The sequence below is a fragment of the Pelobates fuscus genome, chromosome 5 (assembly GCF_036172605.1).
Source record: "Pelobates fuscus isolate aPelFus1 chromosome 5, aPelFus1.pri, whole genome shotgun sequence".
NCBI lineage: Eukaryota > Metazoa > Chordata > Amphibia > Anura > Pelobatidae > Pelobates > Pelobates fuscus.
Window position 1 is genome coordinate 328,650,483 of NC_086321.1, and position 16,866 is coordinate 328,667,348.

The 16,866-nt window shown below is 42.5% G+C and overlaps 2 protein-coding genes across 8 annotated transcripts in view; one reads left to right on the forward strand and one right to left on the reverse strand.

The window, feature by feature from the left end:
- Window positions 1-16,866, forward strand: part of SGK2 (serum/glucocorticoid regulated kinase 2) — a 538,190-nt gene that overhangs the window by 116,190 nt on the left and 405,134 nt on the right. The window lies entirely within an intron of this gene.
- Window positions 1-16,866, reverse strand: part of EPB41L1 (erythrocyte membrane protein band 4.1 like 1) — a 182,480-nt gene that overhangs the window by 70,862 nt on the left and 94,752 nt on the right. For all 7 annotated transcript variants that reach the window (XM_063455685.1, XM_063455686.1, XM_063455683.1 and 4 more), the window contains 3 exons: window positions 5,475-5,644; window positions 1,957-2,100; window positions 1,713-1,817 (listed from right to left, as the gene is read on the reverse strand). In XM_063455685.1, the coding sequence (XP_063311755.1) occupies window positions 1,713-1,817; window positions 1,957-2,100; window positions 5,475-5,630 (405 nt within the window). In that variant the 5' untranslated portion in view covers window positions 5,631-5,644. The remainder of the gene's footprint in view (window positions 1-1,712; window positions 1,818-1,956; window positions 2,101-5,474; window positions 5,645-16,866) is intronic.

Here is a 16,866-nt window from a genome sequence, read left to right on the forward strand (position 1 = left end):
TCTCCCAGCACGTAGAGGGTTAACGAAAGCCGTGTTTACCTCGGATAATGGATATACTGTCTCTGGGCTGTACAGCTGGATTAAACCCCACAGCTACCTTGTATCCAAGGGCGTGCACGAACTCTTTCAGCACCTAGCGGGTTAAACAGCTCTCAGAGCACCAACACTATGAGTGACAGCTAGGATTAGCATAATGATCACATGACGATCGGGAACCCGAATGCGCATGACAGTAGCTTTCTGATTGGACAGAGCTAGCGATACCGGGACCTTAATTCATGTAAAAGGAGACTGAGACTCAGTCTCCAGTCAGCCCCTGACGAAGGTGCATCTCAGCACCGAAACGCGTGTCGGGCTCATCTGGGCTCATTTCTTCCTCACTCTTTTACTCACTAGGTTATCTATCACTATGTGCAGGCAACCAACATTCTAAGTATGGTTCTGCACATAGAGGCACCTTAAGTCTTCATTCATTTTTCACCTCTCTCTCTCATCTGGCGGTCATTATGTATGTGCCGGTCTAAGGTTATTTCCCTTTGACGATATATGGGACTGAATTTAGCATGCCTAATAACTTTTGTTGTTTGTTTGTTTTTTGCATGTAACCTCTACCCATTAGAGTTACAACCACCTGGCACTAGATTTGTGAGGGACCAAACAGTCCTCTCCAGTGGATTGACATTCATTCCACAGCCAGTAAACACATGCTGTCCCTTATTCATCTGTCGGGGGAACTCAGTATGATATAGTCCATTCATTTACAGGATATTCATCACGCTGAGTTTAATAATAGCCTAAGTTACCTTTTATACTACGTGGGGATCATAGTGTGACTATTATATCACACTGGGACTAGTAGTAGCCCAAGTTACTCCACGTAGGGCACACAGTGCGACCACAGCCTGGACACCCATGTCAGTTGTATGACTATTACCTACTGGACATACCCATAAGCCACTGGACTTGACCGTTCACATAGCCCTAATAAAGTCACTAGCCAGTTGCATGTGGTGCATATAGTAGGAGAAGGGTATCCCTAGAGAGGCATTTATAGAGGTGAGCCACTAAGGCAAGATTGCACTTTGTATTAGATGTGATTCAATTTATTCTATTTATCCACACTATTACTATTGCTTCAGATTACACAGCTATTATATTTATAGTTTCCTTTGATTTCCAGCAAACATACTCAACCAGTCTGGTTCTTTCCAGCTCTTTGTGTATTCCATCAGTTTTCACACTTCTAGCCACCCAACATAACACACACAATTATCTCCCCACACAAGGTCACTTACACACACAACGCACATAAACACAAACACAAAGTCACAGGGCTCCTGACATTATTTACCCCATGTACAGGGAACCTGACTTATCTGTGCCACCTGTGAATGGGTCAAAAAATCTGCCACCTGCAGGGGCAACCTGACTTGATCTATGCAAATACTGGCAAAACCAGAGAATCCTGAGGATGGTACCCTGACATAAGATTAGCCTTATCAGGATTCATTGTTTCATAGTAGTAACCTCAGATAAAAAGATTGGCTATTTGAGATATTTATGAGTAGTTCAAGCCAAGAAATAATGATGTTACAGCAACCATCACAGATCCTGCTATGACTGCAGCAACATTTGGGAAAGATAGGAAAATTAGTGCAGCCGGCTCTGCGGTAGAATCCTGACATTAACACAAGCACTCAAGAGATTAGCACCTTTTGGCTGTCTGAGTCACAGAACGTCAAACCAAAATAATCTTTCTCCAGCAGGTTGAGGTGCCCACACACTATGTCAAACAGCACTTGGCCTCGGGCATGCTTCTGTAAGACAGGAAAAAGACAAGGGAATTTTCACCAGTCATATGCAGTGTTAATGTTCTGGTTACAGGAATTCGGCATCCATCTATGATTTTGTTTTCTAAGAATGTCAATTCTAAATATCTCCAACAGCCTCACTCACCTCCACCTCGCACTCGTAGTGTGATGAATCCAGCAGAGACACTCTGCAAAGGGCACTCTTGGGTTTTCTTGGAAGTTTTTGGGGTGACCGCTGGGCGTGAGTGGGTGTTGTTCTGTCCGGGGCCCCATCTGATCTGTCGTCTTCCTGTGCATTAAAAGTGAGATAATTTCTACTAGTTATAGTGTAATTTCAAATGTATAAAGAGGGAAATGAGAACGGTGATAAAAGCATAGTGTGTTCTAATTTTTTTTTCTTATAACTAAAGGAAAATTATTAAAGAGACAGTAGACTCCATTTGCACTTCCCTGTCTTTTTAACTTCTAAGCAGGATCTCCATTAGAAATCCTGCAAGGGCACTTACCTTGAACCCCCTGTGCGTACCGTGAGTTCATTAAGTGCACCTGCTCAATCAGAAGGAACATTTGACCTAAAATGTATAATGCATAATTGCAAACCCATTACCGATGCACTCATTATTGAGGTTGGGTACTGTATCAAGCCCAGACAGAGCCCATCACATGAAACCCTGACAGAAAGCACACTAAGCAGAGACAGGAAGATAATACGGCATTCTCTCAAATTCAAAACATATTTTCTTTGTTCTTTAAAGGGGCAGTCCAGGGACCTACAGATATTGGGTGACGTGTATAGGGAAGTTTACTGTTAGTTATACTGTTGTTGATTTTTTAATTCATCCTCTTTAGTTTAAAAAAAGAATGAGAAGTATTTTTTATCCATAAGCTCAACCTTTCTGTCCCTCCTTCCAAACGTACGCATATATATATTTGGCTCCATCTATAAAGTTGTACAGGATGTCGTCACATAAGATTCAGGGAAATATAGATAAAAAGTTTGCTTTGCATAATAGAAAGGTGCGACTGAACAACAACAAATCCAAGAAACATTTCCTGTGCTCATAAGGCACCATTGTACATGGAATATAAAATACGCTTAACTATACTGTAAACTCAACACTACCATATATTAAGCATTAAAGTGTCTCTGCCACTTCTTATTGTCCAAAAAGATCTTTATGAAATACTGATTCCGTCACAGACTTCCTGGTCACCTAGGACTGGCACATGTCTCCCAACCGCCATCTCCCTGTGAAAAGGACTATAATCACCACTATCACCTCTGCAGTCCGCGCCTTGCAGCTCAGCCTCCTTTCCTGCGGCCCAGGAAGCAACACTGACCAGCCAGGAGACTACAGGTGTTTAGCGCGCCTGACGGGAGAAGCCCACAAACTCTATGGAACTCTTGATCGGATCACGGAGTTGCCGAGGTCTCGTAAAATTTTGTCCATAGTGCTCTCGGTCCCAGAGGCACCAATCTGATCGCTTTTTGGAGGGGTGACAGAGGAGGTTGCGAGGCATCGATTGACAGAAAGGACTTGAGGGAGCTACATGTACCGACCATAACTGCCATCATTTTAAGGTTCTACCCAGCCCTGTGGAACTCGGCGCTGGATTGGAGGATGGTCGCGGCCCAGTGAATACTACACCTCCAACCTAAGTGCTTAACTCAGGATAGACATCCCTGATTTGAGCACTTTTTGGACAGAGTGGCTGCTCAGAAGAGAGCTTCTCATGGGCGGCACTATTGCGGGCATGTGGGAACAGGGATCCAGTTATTTTGTGTTTAATTTAACACAGTGCCAAGGTGTCTGGCCACTAATTACATTATCTGCTCAGGTTCAGACACAAAGGAGCTGGGCATGTCGCATTACCATTGTTCTCCTGGGGACCTCCTGTTGATACCCCAGGTATAAAAGTGTGATCATTGTTCCAATAAAGCAGTTCTACTTCACCTTTCACTCAGTCTTCACTAGTGTTTTGGCTGAACAGTGATATTAGTACTATTCTCTAAGCTATAATCACTCTAGCTGCAGGGAGAAAGGGGACCTTGGTGGCGACATCCCAGCTACTCGTTGGCAAGTCACCACTGATTGTAATTGCGTTGGAATTTCACTGAAAAATATCATAAGACAAATATATGGACTACTAAGTCTGACAAACGTTAGCTGAAGTCGGAGCTCTGCTGTTAACCCTTGTCCAATCCCATCAGCCGTCAGAAATCACAGCTGTGAGATTCAGGCCCCATCACTCATGGTGAGAAATTATCTATGGATGTTACTCTGGTCTGGTAGCATTCACCAGAGACCTTGGGGTTGTACACTCATGCATGCACGAAAATAGAGCAATGATGTGGCTCCTGGCAAATGAAGTGCCAGGAGCCAAAGAAGATCTCCAGGAAGAAAATTGCGGAGTTCGCAAGGAACAATTTAACATAACTTAACCTACCCTCCAGGAGACTATATTTAAACAAAGGAGGAGACTATATTTAAACAAAGGAGGAGACTATATTTAAAAGAAGAAAACATAAGTCTTAAATTAAAGAGGCAAAGGTTTAAAAATTATTTACTTTACATAGAGGGTAGTGGATGCATGGAATAGCCTTCCAGCTGAAGTGGTAGAGGTTAACGCAGTAAAGGAGTTTAAGCATGCGTGGGATAGGCATAAGGCTATCCTAACTATAAGATAAGGCCAGGGACTAATAAAAGTTTTTAGATAATTGGGCAGGCTAGATGGGCCAAATGGTTCTTATCTGCATTCTATGTTTCTATGTTTCCACTGCACCCCAAGGCCACTAGACCCTAACCAGATATATCACTTTTGGGGGTCTTTGCAGAATATGCGAAGACCCCAGAAAGTGCCAGATCCACTTTAAGCGAGTAATACTCACTGATTCACTTCCTGGTCACAGCAAAAATCACAACAAAAGCTGTAAAGAATGGTTATTTTTCAGCCAATACAGTAACAAATGTGAGTATTTCTTATAATCATTTTTCACTTATTGTTTCTGCATGAATAGTTAATGTATTATCTATTCGTGCATGGAAAATGTTCAGGGCAACACCAGCCTGGAGTGTTCCGGGAAATTCTTAAATGAAACAGTCAGGATTACAAGCACAGTTCAGGGAAACCGGAACTAAACTCTCATAAAACAGACACCTACCAAAATCTCTTCACGTCGTATAATGTGAAACAACTTTAAGTGCTCTGCAGAACAAATGGACAAACATACATAGCAATAGAACAACATGATAGAACAACACAGCAATATGCATCGCACCACATTAGATAAATCACAATATACATTGTGTACCACCAATAGCAATCACAATATGCATTGCAACACATTAGATAAATCACAATATACATTGTGTACCACCAATAGCAATAACAATATGCATCGCAACACATTAGATAAATCACAATATACATTGTGTACCACCAATGGCAATCACAATATGCATCGCAACACATGAGATAAATAACAATATACCATACATTGTGTACCACCAATATCAGAGATGGCTAAACTCTGTATCCAAACAATCGAAAAGTCATAAATATCTGGGGTGCCAAGGTTAACTGTTGCTAAACTGTAGATTGCAGACATAAAACTGGTTGTAGATATGTACTTTGACTGCAGAGAATGTGTTCTTCACTCACCTCTAGGGGTCTGTCACTGGCACTTAGCCTCTCCACGTTATTGGCAGGGGAGTGTGGATTATCTTGGGAATGCAGGGCTGGACTGGATACTCCATCTTGAGAAGGCCCATCTGGCCCTGGTGGAAGCTCGGTATCTGTCCCCGGTTCTGTTGTCATTGTGGTTTCTCAGTCTGGGAAGTGACAAAGAAAGGAGAATGTAAACAACATTATGTAACAACTCTAAAACTGATCGATGCAGAAACAGAGCATTATTGGAGCCTGTCCTGATCATCTGCAGACCAGGGTGCACTGGACATTGAAAACAAACAACAAAACTATCTAAACTTCATTTAAGCCAAGGGGTCACTGTGCACTAAAACCAAAGTCAGCCCTGTCTGTGCCTGTCTTGATAATCTGCATTCAGGGGGTCGTTGTAAATTAGATACAAACCCAGCATTGTTGAGCCTGTCCTGATAATCTGCAGTCAGGAGGTCCCTGTACAGCAGATACAAGCCCAACACCCTCTGAGTCTGTCCTGATAATCTGCAGTCAGGGGGTCGCTGGACATTAGATATAAACACAGCACTGTCTGAGCCTGTCCTGATGATCTGCAGCCAGGGTCTTGATGTACACTCAATATAAACCCAGCACTGTCTGAGCCTGTCCTGATAATCTGCAGACAGGGGGTCGCTGTACATTAGATCCAACACCTGCGCTGTCTGAGCCTGTCCTGGTCAGGGGGGTCAATTTACATCAGAAAGAAGTGTAGCATTGTATTTCTAACCTGCTTTTTGGAGATCCACCGATGTTACATAAGATTTCAGCACTTTGTCAGCCTTATGGCTGCTTACCCCCTACAATGCACAAAAAGCAGCACTCCACCCACACAGAGCCTCTGCATAGCAGGTTGGGGGGGGGGGGGGGTGAAGGGAGAGGGACCCCTCCTTATGAGAACTGATTAATGCATACTGCAGTTAAAGCATGACGGGTAGCATGTGGCAAATGAAGTATGTGCAATATCTGTATCACAGTAATACCCTTCTTGCTTTGCATTGTCTCGTACAGATCTATTTTACTAACCATTACAGCAATGGGAGCATTCTAGATAAATTCACAAAACTGGAAATTGTAACAAAATATCTTCGAAGATTCAAATTTTACGCTAAAATAGCAGAGTTGGAGAATCTTTGATTTTTGGCTATTTTCAGCCAAAGTTTGCTTTGCCAATTTCAATTCTTCTCAATTTCTGTTTTAGTAACTAAATCAATTTTATTTTACCTCCTATTATGGTAGATTTTTTATTTGTCTCATTTCTTTGAATCCCAAGTCATCCACTTATCTTGCATTTCCCTTCTTTACTCACAGCTTCATGTTCCCTATTCCTATACATTCAAAATATTACCACAATGCACGGCGAAACTAAATTACAATGCAGCTGTAACGTCATGGCTGAGATCACAGCTGGATATTGTAAAATGAGCGCACAGCTGGAAGTTATGAAACTAAATCACAGCTGGAATACGCTGAAATAGAAGCATGCAGCTACAACCAGGCACTGAGCTCTGTCCAGTAAGCCATCTCCTGGTCGTTTCGTGGGAGAAAGCAAGACATGTGTGCAGAGCATGAGCCTGAGAAAGCTCAGATCTCATGTTATCATCTTATGTAACCATTCTAAAGCATGCATAACTTAAATTATTAATAATTTGTGTTTAGAATGATCTACTATACATACTGTCTTTCTGTATCTCCCCTTGACTTTAACGTACGGTTTATTGTGGTAAGCAGTGGTAGCTGGTAAAGTTTCGAAACGGTGGGCACTGCACTCTGACTTGTTGGGCTCGGCCTACTTAAAGGGACACTATAGGCACCCAGCAGGGCCAGATTAAGAGCCCATTGGGCCTGGTGCTGACAATTATGACGGGCCTTATTACAGAATCATATCGACCAAAAACAGTAAAACACTCCCAAGCGTCCTGTATCTGATGGAGATGGTGCTGGAGAGAAAGAAAACAGCAGCTAGAAAACACATACCCTAGGCTAATCTCTCACTAATTTATGTTTTCATCTTTCAAGTAAATACATACCCCTAATAGCAGTGTCCAGTGAAGCAGGAAGTCAATGGGCACGGAGAAGGGTGTGCCACTGACACAAATCACGTAACCTGCCAAAAGGGGCGAACATGCCCAAAAAGAGGACATGTCTGCCCAAAGAGTTAGAAGGCCAGTCTGGCATGAATGCATGTCAGACTGCCTGCCAATCATGCAGCTGGCCAACTAAGGGCATACTATGCAGACAGCACCCTGAGCTTGGCATAAATGCATCTAAAGATGCGCTCGCTCAACACTTTCTAAGGACTGTCCCCTAGCACTCGCTGCTCCACTTGTCTCCTTACCTTCTTACTAGCAGGCAAAAGCTCCTGGTATATAGTCTGGGACAGAGAAAAGCTGTATGTAGTGAGTGTAGAAGAAAGGGAACATGCCACAGTGTTAGAGAGACCAAAGCCAGCATTACCTTAAAGGAGCACTATAGGGTCAGGAACATAAACATGAATTCATGACCCTATAGTGTTAACACCACCATCTAGCCCCCCTGGGCCCCTCATGCCTCCATAAATATAGCGAAATCTTACAGTATTCAAGCCTGAAGCTGTAACTCTGCATGCTGTTAGACTCAGAAAAACAAGCAGTCTGCTGACATCATTAGAAGTGGTGGCCTGGTCCAATCACAGTGCTTCCTCATAGGATTGGATGAGACTGACAAAGAGGCAGATCAGGGGCTGAGTCAGCATGATTCAATCACAGCCCTGGCCAATCAGCATCTCCTCATAGAGATTAATTGAATCCCAGGGTCCCCATGTCACTAGGACACTAGGAAGATGGGGAGACCTGGGGACACGGGGAGACCTAGGGACATGGAGGCACCAGTGACACTGGGAGACTAGGGGACACTGGCTGGGACACATGAGGACACTGGAAAAATAGGGGACACTTGAAGACATGGGGACACAGACACCAGGGCCACAGACACTAGAGAGGCTGGGGGACATGGGGATATTGAGACATGGGGCACTGGGAGACATGGGGACACTGAGACACCAGGGCCACAGACACTAGGGACACTAGCTTGGAGACATGTGGACATTGAGACACTTGGAGACATGGAGGCACTAGGAGACATGGGGACAGTGAGACACTGGCAGACTGGGGGCACTGGGAGACTAGGGGGTACTGAGACACCAGGGATACTGGCTGGGAGACATGGTGACATTGAGAGACATGGGGACACTGTGTCCCCATGTGTCTGTGTAATAATGTCTCCCAATGTCCCTTAGTGTCTCAGTGTATGTCTCCTTGCAGCCTTTCCCCCCATCCCTTACTTCCCTGAGCTGTAGGCTGTATCTGCAGGGTGGGAGTTGCTGTCTGGACTCTCTGTAGCTGCACCCCTGCAGATCAGTGAGTATAGATAGGCAGGGAGGGATATGCTGGAACTTCCTATCCCTGCCTGTCTCCACACACAGCGACCCCTACTGGCCAGTGCTGGTATTGCATAGTAATCTCTTGTTTATACTGAGAAAAATACCAGCATTTGTATTGCCAGTATCATTGCAGTATTGGCACCCGCCAGGCAGCCTCAAATACCGGCTGTGCCAATAAAATAAAAGCCAGTTGGAATCCCTAAGAGTAGTGTGTGAAAAAAAAAAATGTAAAACATTTTTTAATTTTTTTTTTTTAAATCAATGGGCCTATTCCATGGGCCTGGGCCTGGAGCTGCAGCTCCATCAGCCCCTTTTTTAATCTGGCCCTGGCACCCAGACCACTTCAGCTCATTGAAGTGGTCTGGGTACAATGTGTCCCTTTCAGTTTAACTCTGCAATTGTAATTATTGCAGTTATTGCTAAACTGCAAGAATTATATTGCAGGTTTAACTCCACCTCTAGTGGCTTCCTACCAGACAGCCACTAAAGGCACTCCCAGGTCGTTAGGCGACTTTCAGTCGCCTGACGCTGGGCGTCCTCACGCTCTGCGTGAGTGCATCCAGCGTCAGCTAAAACGGCACAGGAAAGCATTGATTCAATGCTTTTCTGTGGGGTAGTTCTATTGCGATTGCGGCACTTGCCGCACATGTGTATTAGGCCCCCCGCCCCTTGATGGCTGACATCGGCGGGGGAGGAGCAGACGCGGAGCCTCACTCAGTGCTAAGGGACATCAGCGCTGGAATCAGGTAAGTTACAAAAGGGTTTCTAACCCTTATAGCGCCACAGAGGATTGGGGGCGCGAGGAAGGGGGGCACTTTAGGCTACTACAAGTTTTACAATACAACTTTAACCCCATGACGTCATACTCTATTCAAAACAATAATTCCACAGATGTGTGTATCTGGGAAACCGTAAAGAGGTCCAACTCCACCTAATGATGCTTTTATTCAATAACATCCCTAGAGAAAGAATGATATGCAGACTTGTCTATAAGGGCATTCAGGAATCTACAGCCTCATGCAAAGCCAATGGCTGACTGCAGAAATTCTTTTAGGGCCGACTAAGCATGTCTAAGGGGTCTATACCCTGAAAATGGGCATTGTTTGATTGACTGTTTTTTTTTAAATAAATTACCCCAAATCCTGACATGACTAGTTACTCAGCCTCCCAGCAGCATGCTAAATTATCAATAAAGAGAGAGGGAAAGGGAGGGGGAGGGTGGATTTTAACACACATTGGTGGTAAGTACATCTGTTATAGTTATATAAACAATTTATACCTATACCGTATAACTACAGCATTTACTGTGGCTCACGTCTATTGTAATACAGCCCAAAGCTGTAAGTAATCATGTTAGCATTATAAATAAAATATACATACACTGTATAATTAGTAATCCAATCTGTAAAGCGCTAAGTTCCCTGTTAGTACTATAAATAAAATATACATACACCGTATGGCTAGCGCGTTTACTATATCTTCTACAGTAAGGTAAAATCTTTCACATAACTATATTTTTTTTGTTAAAAAAAATTAACAATAAAACCAGAGGGACAGTCCTGATTATGTGCCCTGTCCTGTTTCTCTGGTATCTTATTTCGGGTTAAAATAGCCAAGCTGTGATTATACCCAAGTTGGAGAATTCTTCCAAAATTGTTATCTAATTATAGTTTTGTTTCCAATTCACTACAATTCGCTGCTTAGTGAATCAACTCTCACAGTTTGATTTTCTTTACATGAACCAACTGTGAGTAAAACATAATAATACTTTGTATCAGTTAGACACATCTCCTTTGATTGATTTGACATTGTATCTCTGATTACTGATTGGTGTATGCATGTCACATGATCCTGGTGTTATATTTAGGTTTTTATTTACGCAGATTAAATTAAATACAAGCAGCCACAGAAATGTACTGATTTTCTAGCGGAGGCAGTTATAAAGTCCTTATCCGTTTCTGTTTTGAATTATTCTTCCAGATGTGGTTCACTGATGCATTGGTCAAGCTAAATCTTCTCTGAGATTCCACAAACGCAGACACTGTATAAATACTACACTTACCATAGCTTCCCTCTACTCTGTAGCTATCTGAAAAGTGTGTAAAAGATGCCTCAAAGTACCATAACCACTATAACCTGCTCCTGTGGTTAAGGTGCCAGACGCCGTCCTGCAGAAAGTAATCAATCCGATTAAAGGGATTCTATAGGCACCCAAACCACTTCATCTCAATGATGTAGTTTGGGTGCAATGTAGCTGTCTGTTTATGCCTGCTACTGAAAATATTACCATTTTGCCAGAACGGCAGTGTTTTCATTGCAGGGTTAACAGCCTAAACGGGCTATTAGGAAGCCATTGCAACGGGGGTTGAACACCTATGTAGAAAGGTCATAGGGGAACACTTCAGCGTTAGGATTCCATGTTTGTATTCCTAACGCTATACTGTTCCTTTAACCCCTTAAGGACACATGACATGTGTGACATGTCATGATTCCCTTTTATTCCAGAAGTTTGGTCCTTAAGGGGTTAAGAATGATCTGATTTAGTCCCACCAGGAGACCATAACCACCTCCCTTGGAGGCTAATGCTTCTGCAAGGCGATACTGTAGTATCCACTGAGCTAAGCCCTGCCACGCTGGACCAGCTCTTTGGCTAGGAAAGTCAGCTGAGTGTTCTCAGCCAATAAGCTCAGTCTACCTCACCAGGCTAAGCTCAGTGGCAGAGTGAAAGAGGCTACAACAGGCACACAACGGACCCCTGGTAAGTTGTACAACTGTTCTTAAACTGTTTGAATACTTACTTTGGGAGGACACTAGTGCTCTTCTACACCATAACTCGCTGCAGTGGTTATGGTGCCCAGAGTGTTTTTTTAAATTCAGGGTTACTTACTAAAGTGTGAATTATCCGGAATTGAAAATTCATTTGAAATTGTAGACTTAAATAGCAGTACTGAAAACTATTCCCCCGTTTTTGGCCCAATATTTGAAATTTACTGAATTTATTACAATTCACACTTAAGTAAATAGCCCCGTTGGTCTATATCAAAATATAAATAAATTGCATGACTGTCACAATTTACTGTAATGTAATCTGTAATCTCCTCTGTCTGTCTAGGCGTTTACAGTTTTTCAGTTCTACCACTTCAGAATTAGGCAAATCGTTTGCGTTCATCACAGTCTTGGCAAGTTATCTGTCACAAAGGGGTTAACGTAGTGATTTACTTCGAAAACAGTTTGGCCTTTCACACAGTTTTAACTAGAAAACATCTGTTAAAAAATGGTTGTGGTATACGATTAGTCAGATGGCTTCTATAAATGTTAATCAAAGTAAATAATAGTATTGCAACGGCAGCAAAACGAAATATTTTCATTAAACAATCCTAAACAACTGGCAGTGCCTAATGTGAATCTTAATGTGCATACAACATAAAAGAAACATGTCAAGCACTATTTCAGTAGACAGCCACAGACGCCAAAAACTTCCTGCTATCATTTAACTCACTGTGTTATGTGTTAACACCATATAATATCTGAAAACTTTTGTATTGCTCAATATAACTCCATAAAAGACTCCTAATAATTCATATAACCCTCCCTGTAACTCCTCCTATTGCTTCATATAACCCTCACTATAACTCCTCCTGTTACTCCATATAACTCCTCCTATTGCTCCATATAACCCTTCATATAACTCCTCCTATTGCTCCATTTAACCCTCCCTGTAACTCCTCCTATTGCTTCATATAACCCTCACTATAACTCATCCTATTGCTTCATATAACCCTTACTATAACTCCTCCTATTGCTCCATATAACCCTCACTATAACTCCTCCTATTGCTTCATATAACCCTTACTATAACTCCTCCTATTGCTCCATATAACCCTTACTATAACTCCGCCTGTTACTCCATATAACTCCTCCTATTACTCCATATTACCCTCCCTATAACTCCTCCTATGTCTCCATCCACCCCTCCCTATAACTCCATAAAACCCTCCTATTTATTCATATAACCCTCCCTATAACTCCTCTTATTGCTCCATATAACCCTACTAATAACTCCTCCTATTAATTCATATAAGTGTCACTATAACTCCTCCTATTGCTCCATATAACCCTCCTAATAACTCCTAATATTGCTCCATACAGCTCTCACTATAACACCTGTTGCTCCCCATAACTCCTCCTATTGCTCCATATAACCCTACCTTAACTCCTCCTATTGCTCCATATAACCCTGCGTATAACTCTTCCTATTGCTCTTTATAACTTCTCCTATACCTCCTTATATTGTGTAATTTAATTTCTCCCTATAATATGTATGTCATTATATAACACACATAACTTATTGTGGATACATTCCTTTCATAAATCATTCGATTGCTACATTTTAATCCACTTTATATGAACCCCGACTGACTTACTGCGATCTAACCACACAGTGCCAATGACTGTCAGCCTAAAATCCTTTGCTCAGCTATCTCACCCAACAGGTTCTGCCAGGTATACTTGTAAACGTGAGCTGCAGCGCTCTGTGCCACATGACAACCATCTGTTCTACATCACATCCAGCAACGCCCTCTTTATCTCCCTGGGTGAACGAGATCAACAAGCCGTACAAGTGCATGATGGATCTTAAAGGGGCATTCTAAGCAACATAACCACTGCAGAAACATTATCAGCCAATCACCACTGTCCAAACTGGATAAAACCAATAATGTTAATGCAGGGGTGTAAATTCTGCATTACCAATGTGGCCGAGGAGAGGTTGGTTTCTGGGTGCCACGAAAAGTCCTGTTTTTTTGTCAATACTCTACCAAAAGGTCTAACAAAGAATCGTGGGCCGGCCGCTAGAGACTCTTGGCAACATATTCACAACATTGGACCATAGTGGTTATTATGTTTCTTAGCGTGTCACTTTAACTTCAGAGAAAGGCTGATGAGAAGTGAAGGCACAGGCCACAGTGCCAAGGTGGTAGCATCACAAAACACAGACTCCCACAGGCTAATACAACTAGTGCACACTGGAAGTCCTGCCAAACATACACTGGAAAGACTAAAAAGGAAGCATAGAAGGAACCTAGCCAAAAAAAATACTGTCTAAACTCATGGAGGTTATCTTACTCCACGTGCCATCAGTGGTCTTTGTGTGGAAATGCAGATATATAAAATACTGCTAACGGTGTAACTCCTGCACAATACAACAGGCCAAGCTTTCTGTTAGCGTGGCCACTCGCCAGAATCATTCTAGCACCAGATGTGGAGGTGGATTATGTCTATTTTTGTGCATGGATATATAGCTGCGTTATAGTCGGAAACCATGAAATGTATTGTTTTTCTGTTTAGCAACACGTTGATAAAACTTTCGTATCAAGTGTCTAACTAGAGATAATGAGCACTTTGGGACACACTGCATTATCGATAGGGGTATGTACCTGAAATTGCCTTTAAAGGGACACTACCGGTGGGATATATATATTTTATACATAATACATGAAAAATATGCCCAATATAAAAATTATACAAAACAATATCTTTGAAGACCCTTCTTTTTTTTTGTTTATATAGCAACACGCTTTGCAGATTCTGCAGTGTGTTCCACTCAAACCAGGAAATGCCTCAGCCAATCAGGATTTTTCCACTATTTTCAAAGGGTGCTGAGTTCTAAGTGACTGTCCAGCTTGAATTTATAGGACCAGTAGTTCAGAACTCAGCAGCAGGCATATACATAAAATAGGATGAATTACAAGAAAACATAAAAGAAAAAAGAAAACTATAATCAGTATATCTGGAGGGAATAGAAAAAAAAATACAATTGGGAATAAAACTTAACCTTTAATAAATAATTGTGTGGTAAATTGAGTGTATAAAAGATAAATAAAAAACAAATATATATATATATATCCTACTTTGCAGCTGATAATTGAGTGCATTAAATGAAATAATCATATTCTATTCAAGATATTCTTTCAGGTGACCCTCTATAGTCTCCCAGGAACAGGACACAAATAAATATCCAGGGAGGCCATATTTTAATCTCCATAATATATAGCTTAAATCACACCATGCTGTAGTTGCTGTAGTTGTTCATTTAACCCCTTAAAGGACAACTATAGGCACCCAGACCACTTCAGCTTAATGAAGTGGTCTGGGTGCCTGGTCCAGCTAGATTTAACCCTTTTTTCTATAAACATAGCAGTTTCAGAGAAACTGCTATGTTTATATTAGGGTTAATCCAGCCTCTAGTGGCTGTCTCATTGACAGCCGCTAGAGGCGCTTGCGTGCTTCTTACTGTGAAAATCACAGTGAGAAGACGCCAGCGTCCATAGGAAAGCATTGTAATGCGCATTCAGCCGGAGAGGAGAAGAGGAGGCGGAGAGGAGGAGGAGAGCCCGGTGCTGGAGAAAGAGGTAAGTTTAACCCCTTCCTCTCCATCCAGCCCGGCGGGAGGGGGACCCTGAGAGTGCACTATAGTGCCAGGAAAACGAGTATGTTTTCCTGGCACTATAGTGGTCCTTTAAGGACACATGACATGTCATGATTCCCTTTTATTGCAGAAGTTTGATCCTTAAGGGGTTAAGGGGTTAAAGTAGCCATATAGTTTTAGATTTACTTCTTAAGACTGACAGCTGGAAGCAAGACAAAAACAATAATAAACAAGTGAATAAGAATCTTAGAAGCTTAGAATCTTCACTACATCGATTACTTAGTGTAAGTTGTTACTGTGTTTGGGTTTTATATGAACCAAATCACATCGAATGGTTTTTGCACTTGTTTAGTGCACTTTGATGTATTTTGCACATTTATAGAAAAATTAATTTCTGCACAAACTAAGTCACTTTACTAGAGTGGGGCTGTATATTGTAGTACAGTATCACAGTATTTTGTATTGCAGCATTACAGTTTAAAAACACAGCGCACCTTTTATCTTGTATTTAGTAGTTCATTGGCTGAGATCAGTGGTGCGGGGCTTAGTTCATTGGCTGAGACCAATCAGCTGATATTCTCCACCAATGAGCTAGCCCTTACTGCAGAGCTTGGTACAAAGCTCCTAACCAAAGGGTTCTGTCTCTCTTTTAGAAGTAGCGGAGGTCAGGACCCCAGGTAAGAAGTCAAACTACTAGTTTTGTGGTGGAATCTCGGTAAAAATAAATTTAGTAGGCCGAGATTACCACGTGGCATGTGTACGTGCATATGCTGACGTATCGATCAGTTGGTTGCACGAGGCAAGATACGATCAGTAGTGTACGGAGCATGTGCAAGAATACAGGATGTAGTATTCCCCTCCTCCATTGTGCTGGACAGGCCATGCGGTCAAGCAGGAAGTTAATTCTTATTTGTATTGATTGGTCAAGAGAATGTGCGGGTGGAGCTTAATATGGGAGGAGTTATGTGCCTATATAAGGAGCCTGCACTATTGTCCGGGGCTCAGAACTTGCTGTATTTTGGTGACGTTAGTCCCTCTGAGTCCCGATCGGTGATCCAATAAAGAATCTCTTCCTTCCTGAAGAAACCTGTGTCCATCTCTCTGTCAGTTTCTCCGGTATCATTTGGTGCATTGGCCGGGAAGCTCATCGTTCAACGGTAGCTGAGAGGCAGAGGCGTGAGACGGTCTATCTTTGCCCACGTTCTCTACGGCTGCACCCCTGAACTTCTGCGTGGACCTCCCTTCGTCTCGGCGCCACTGGTCTGTTGTCCAGGAGATCATCGGCCTCTACGTAAGAAGTGCTGGGGTGTCCCCGTCGATGAGTGTGAACTCAGGTTCAGGAACGAGGAGGTAAGACAACTGCTGTTTTAGACGGCAGACCCACTAGGGGTATACCAATTGTGCGGTAGGCCCATAAGGGGTTATTTGTGTATGGAATCTGCCCCCTCTGTCGGAGGGAAGGAGCGAAGGTGCACCGCTCAATCGAACGCTCTTTAGTCAGACCGTTTGAT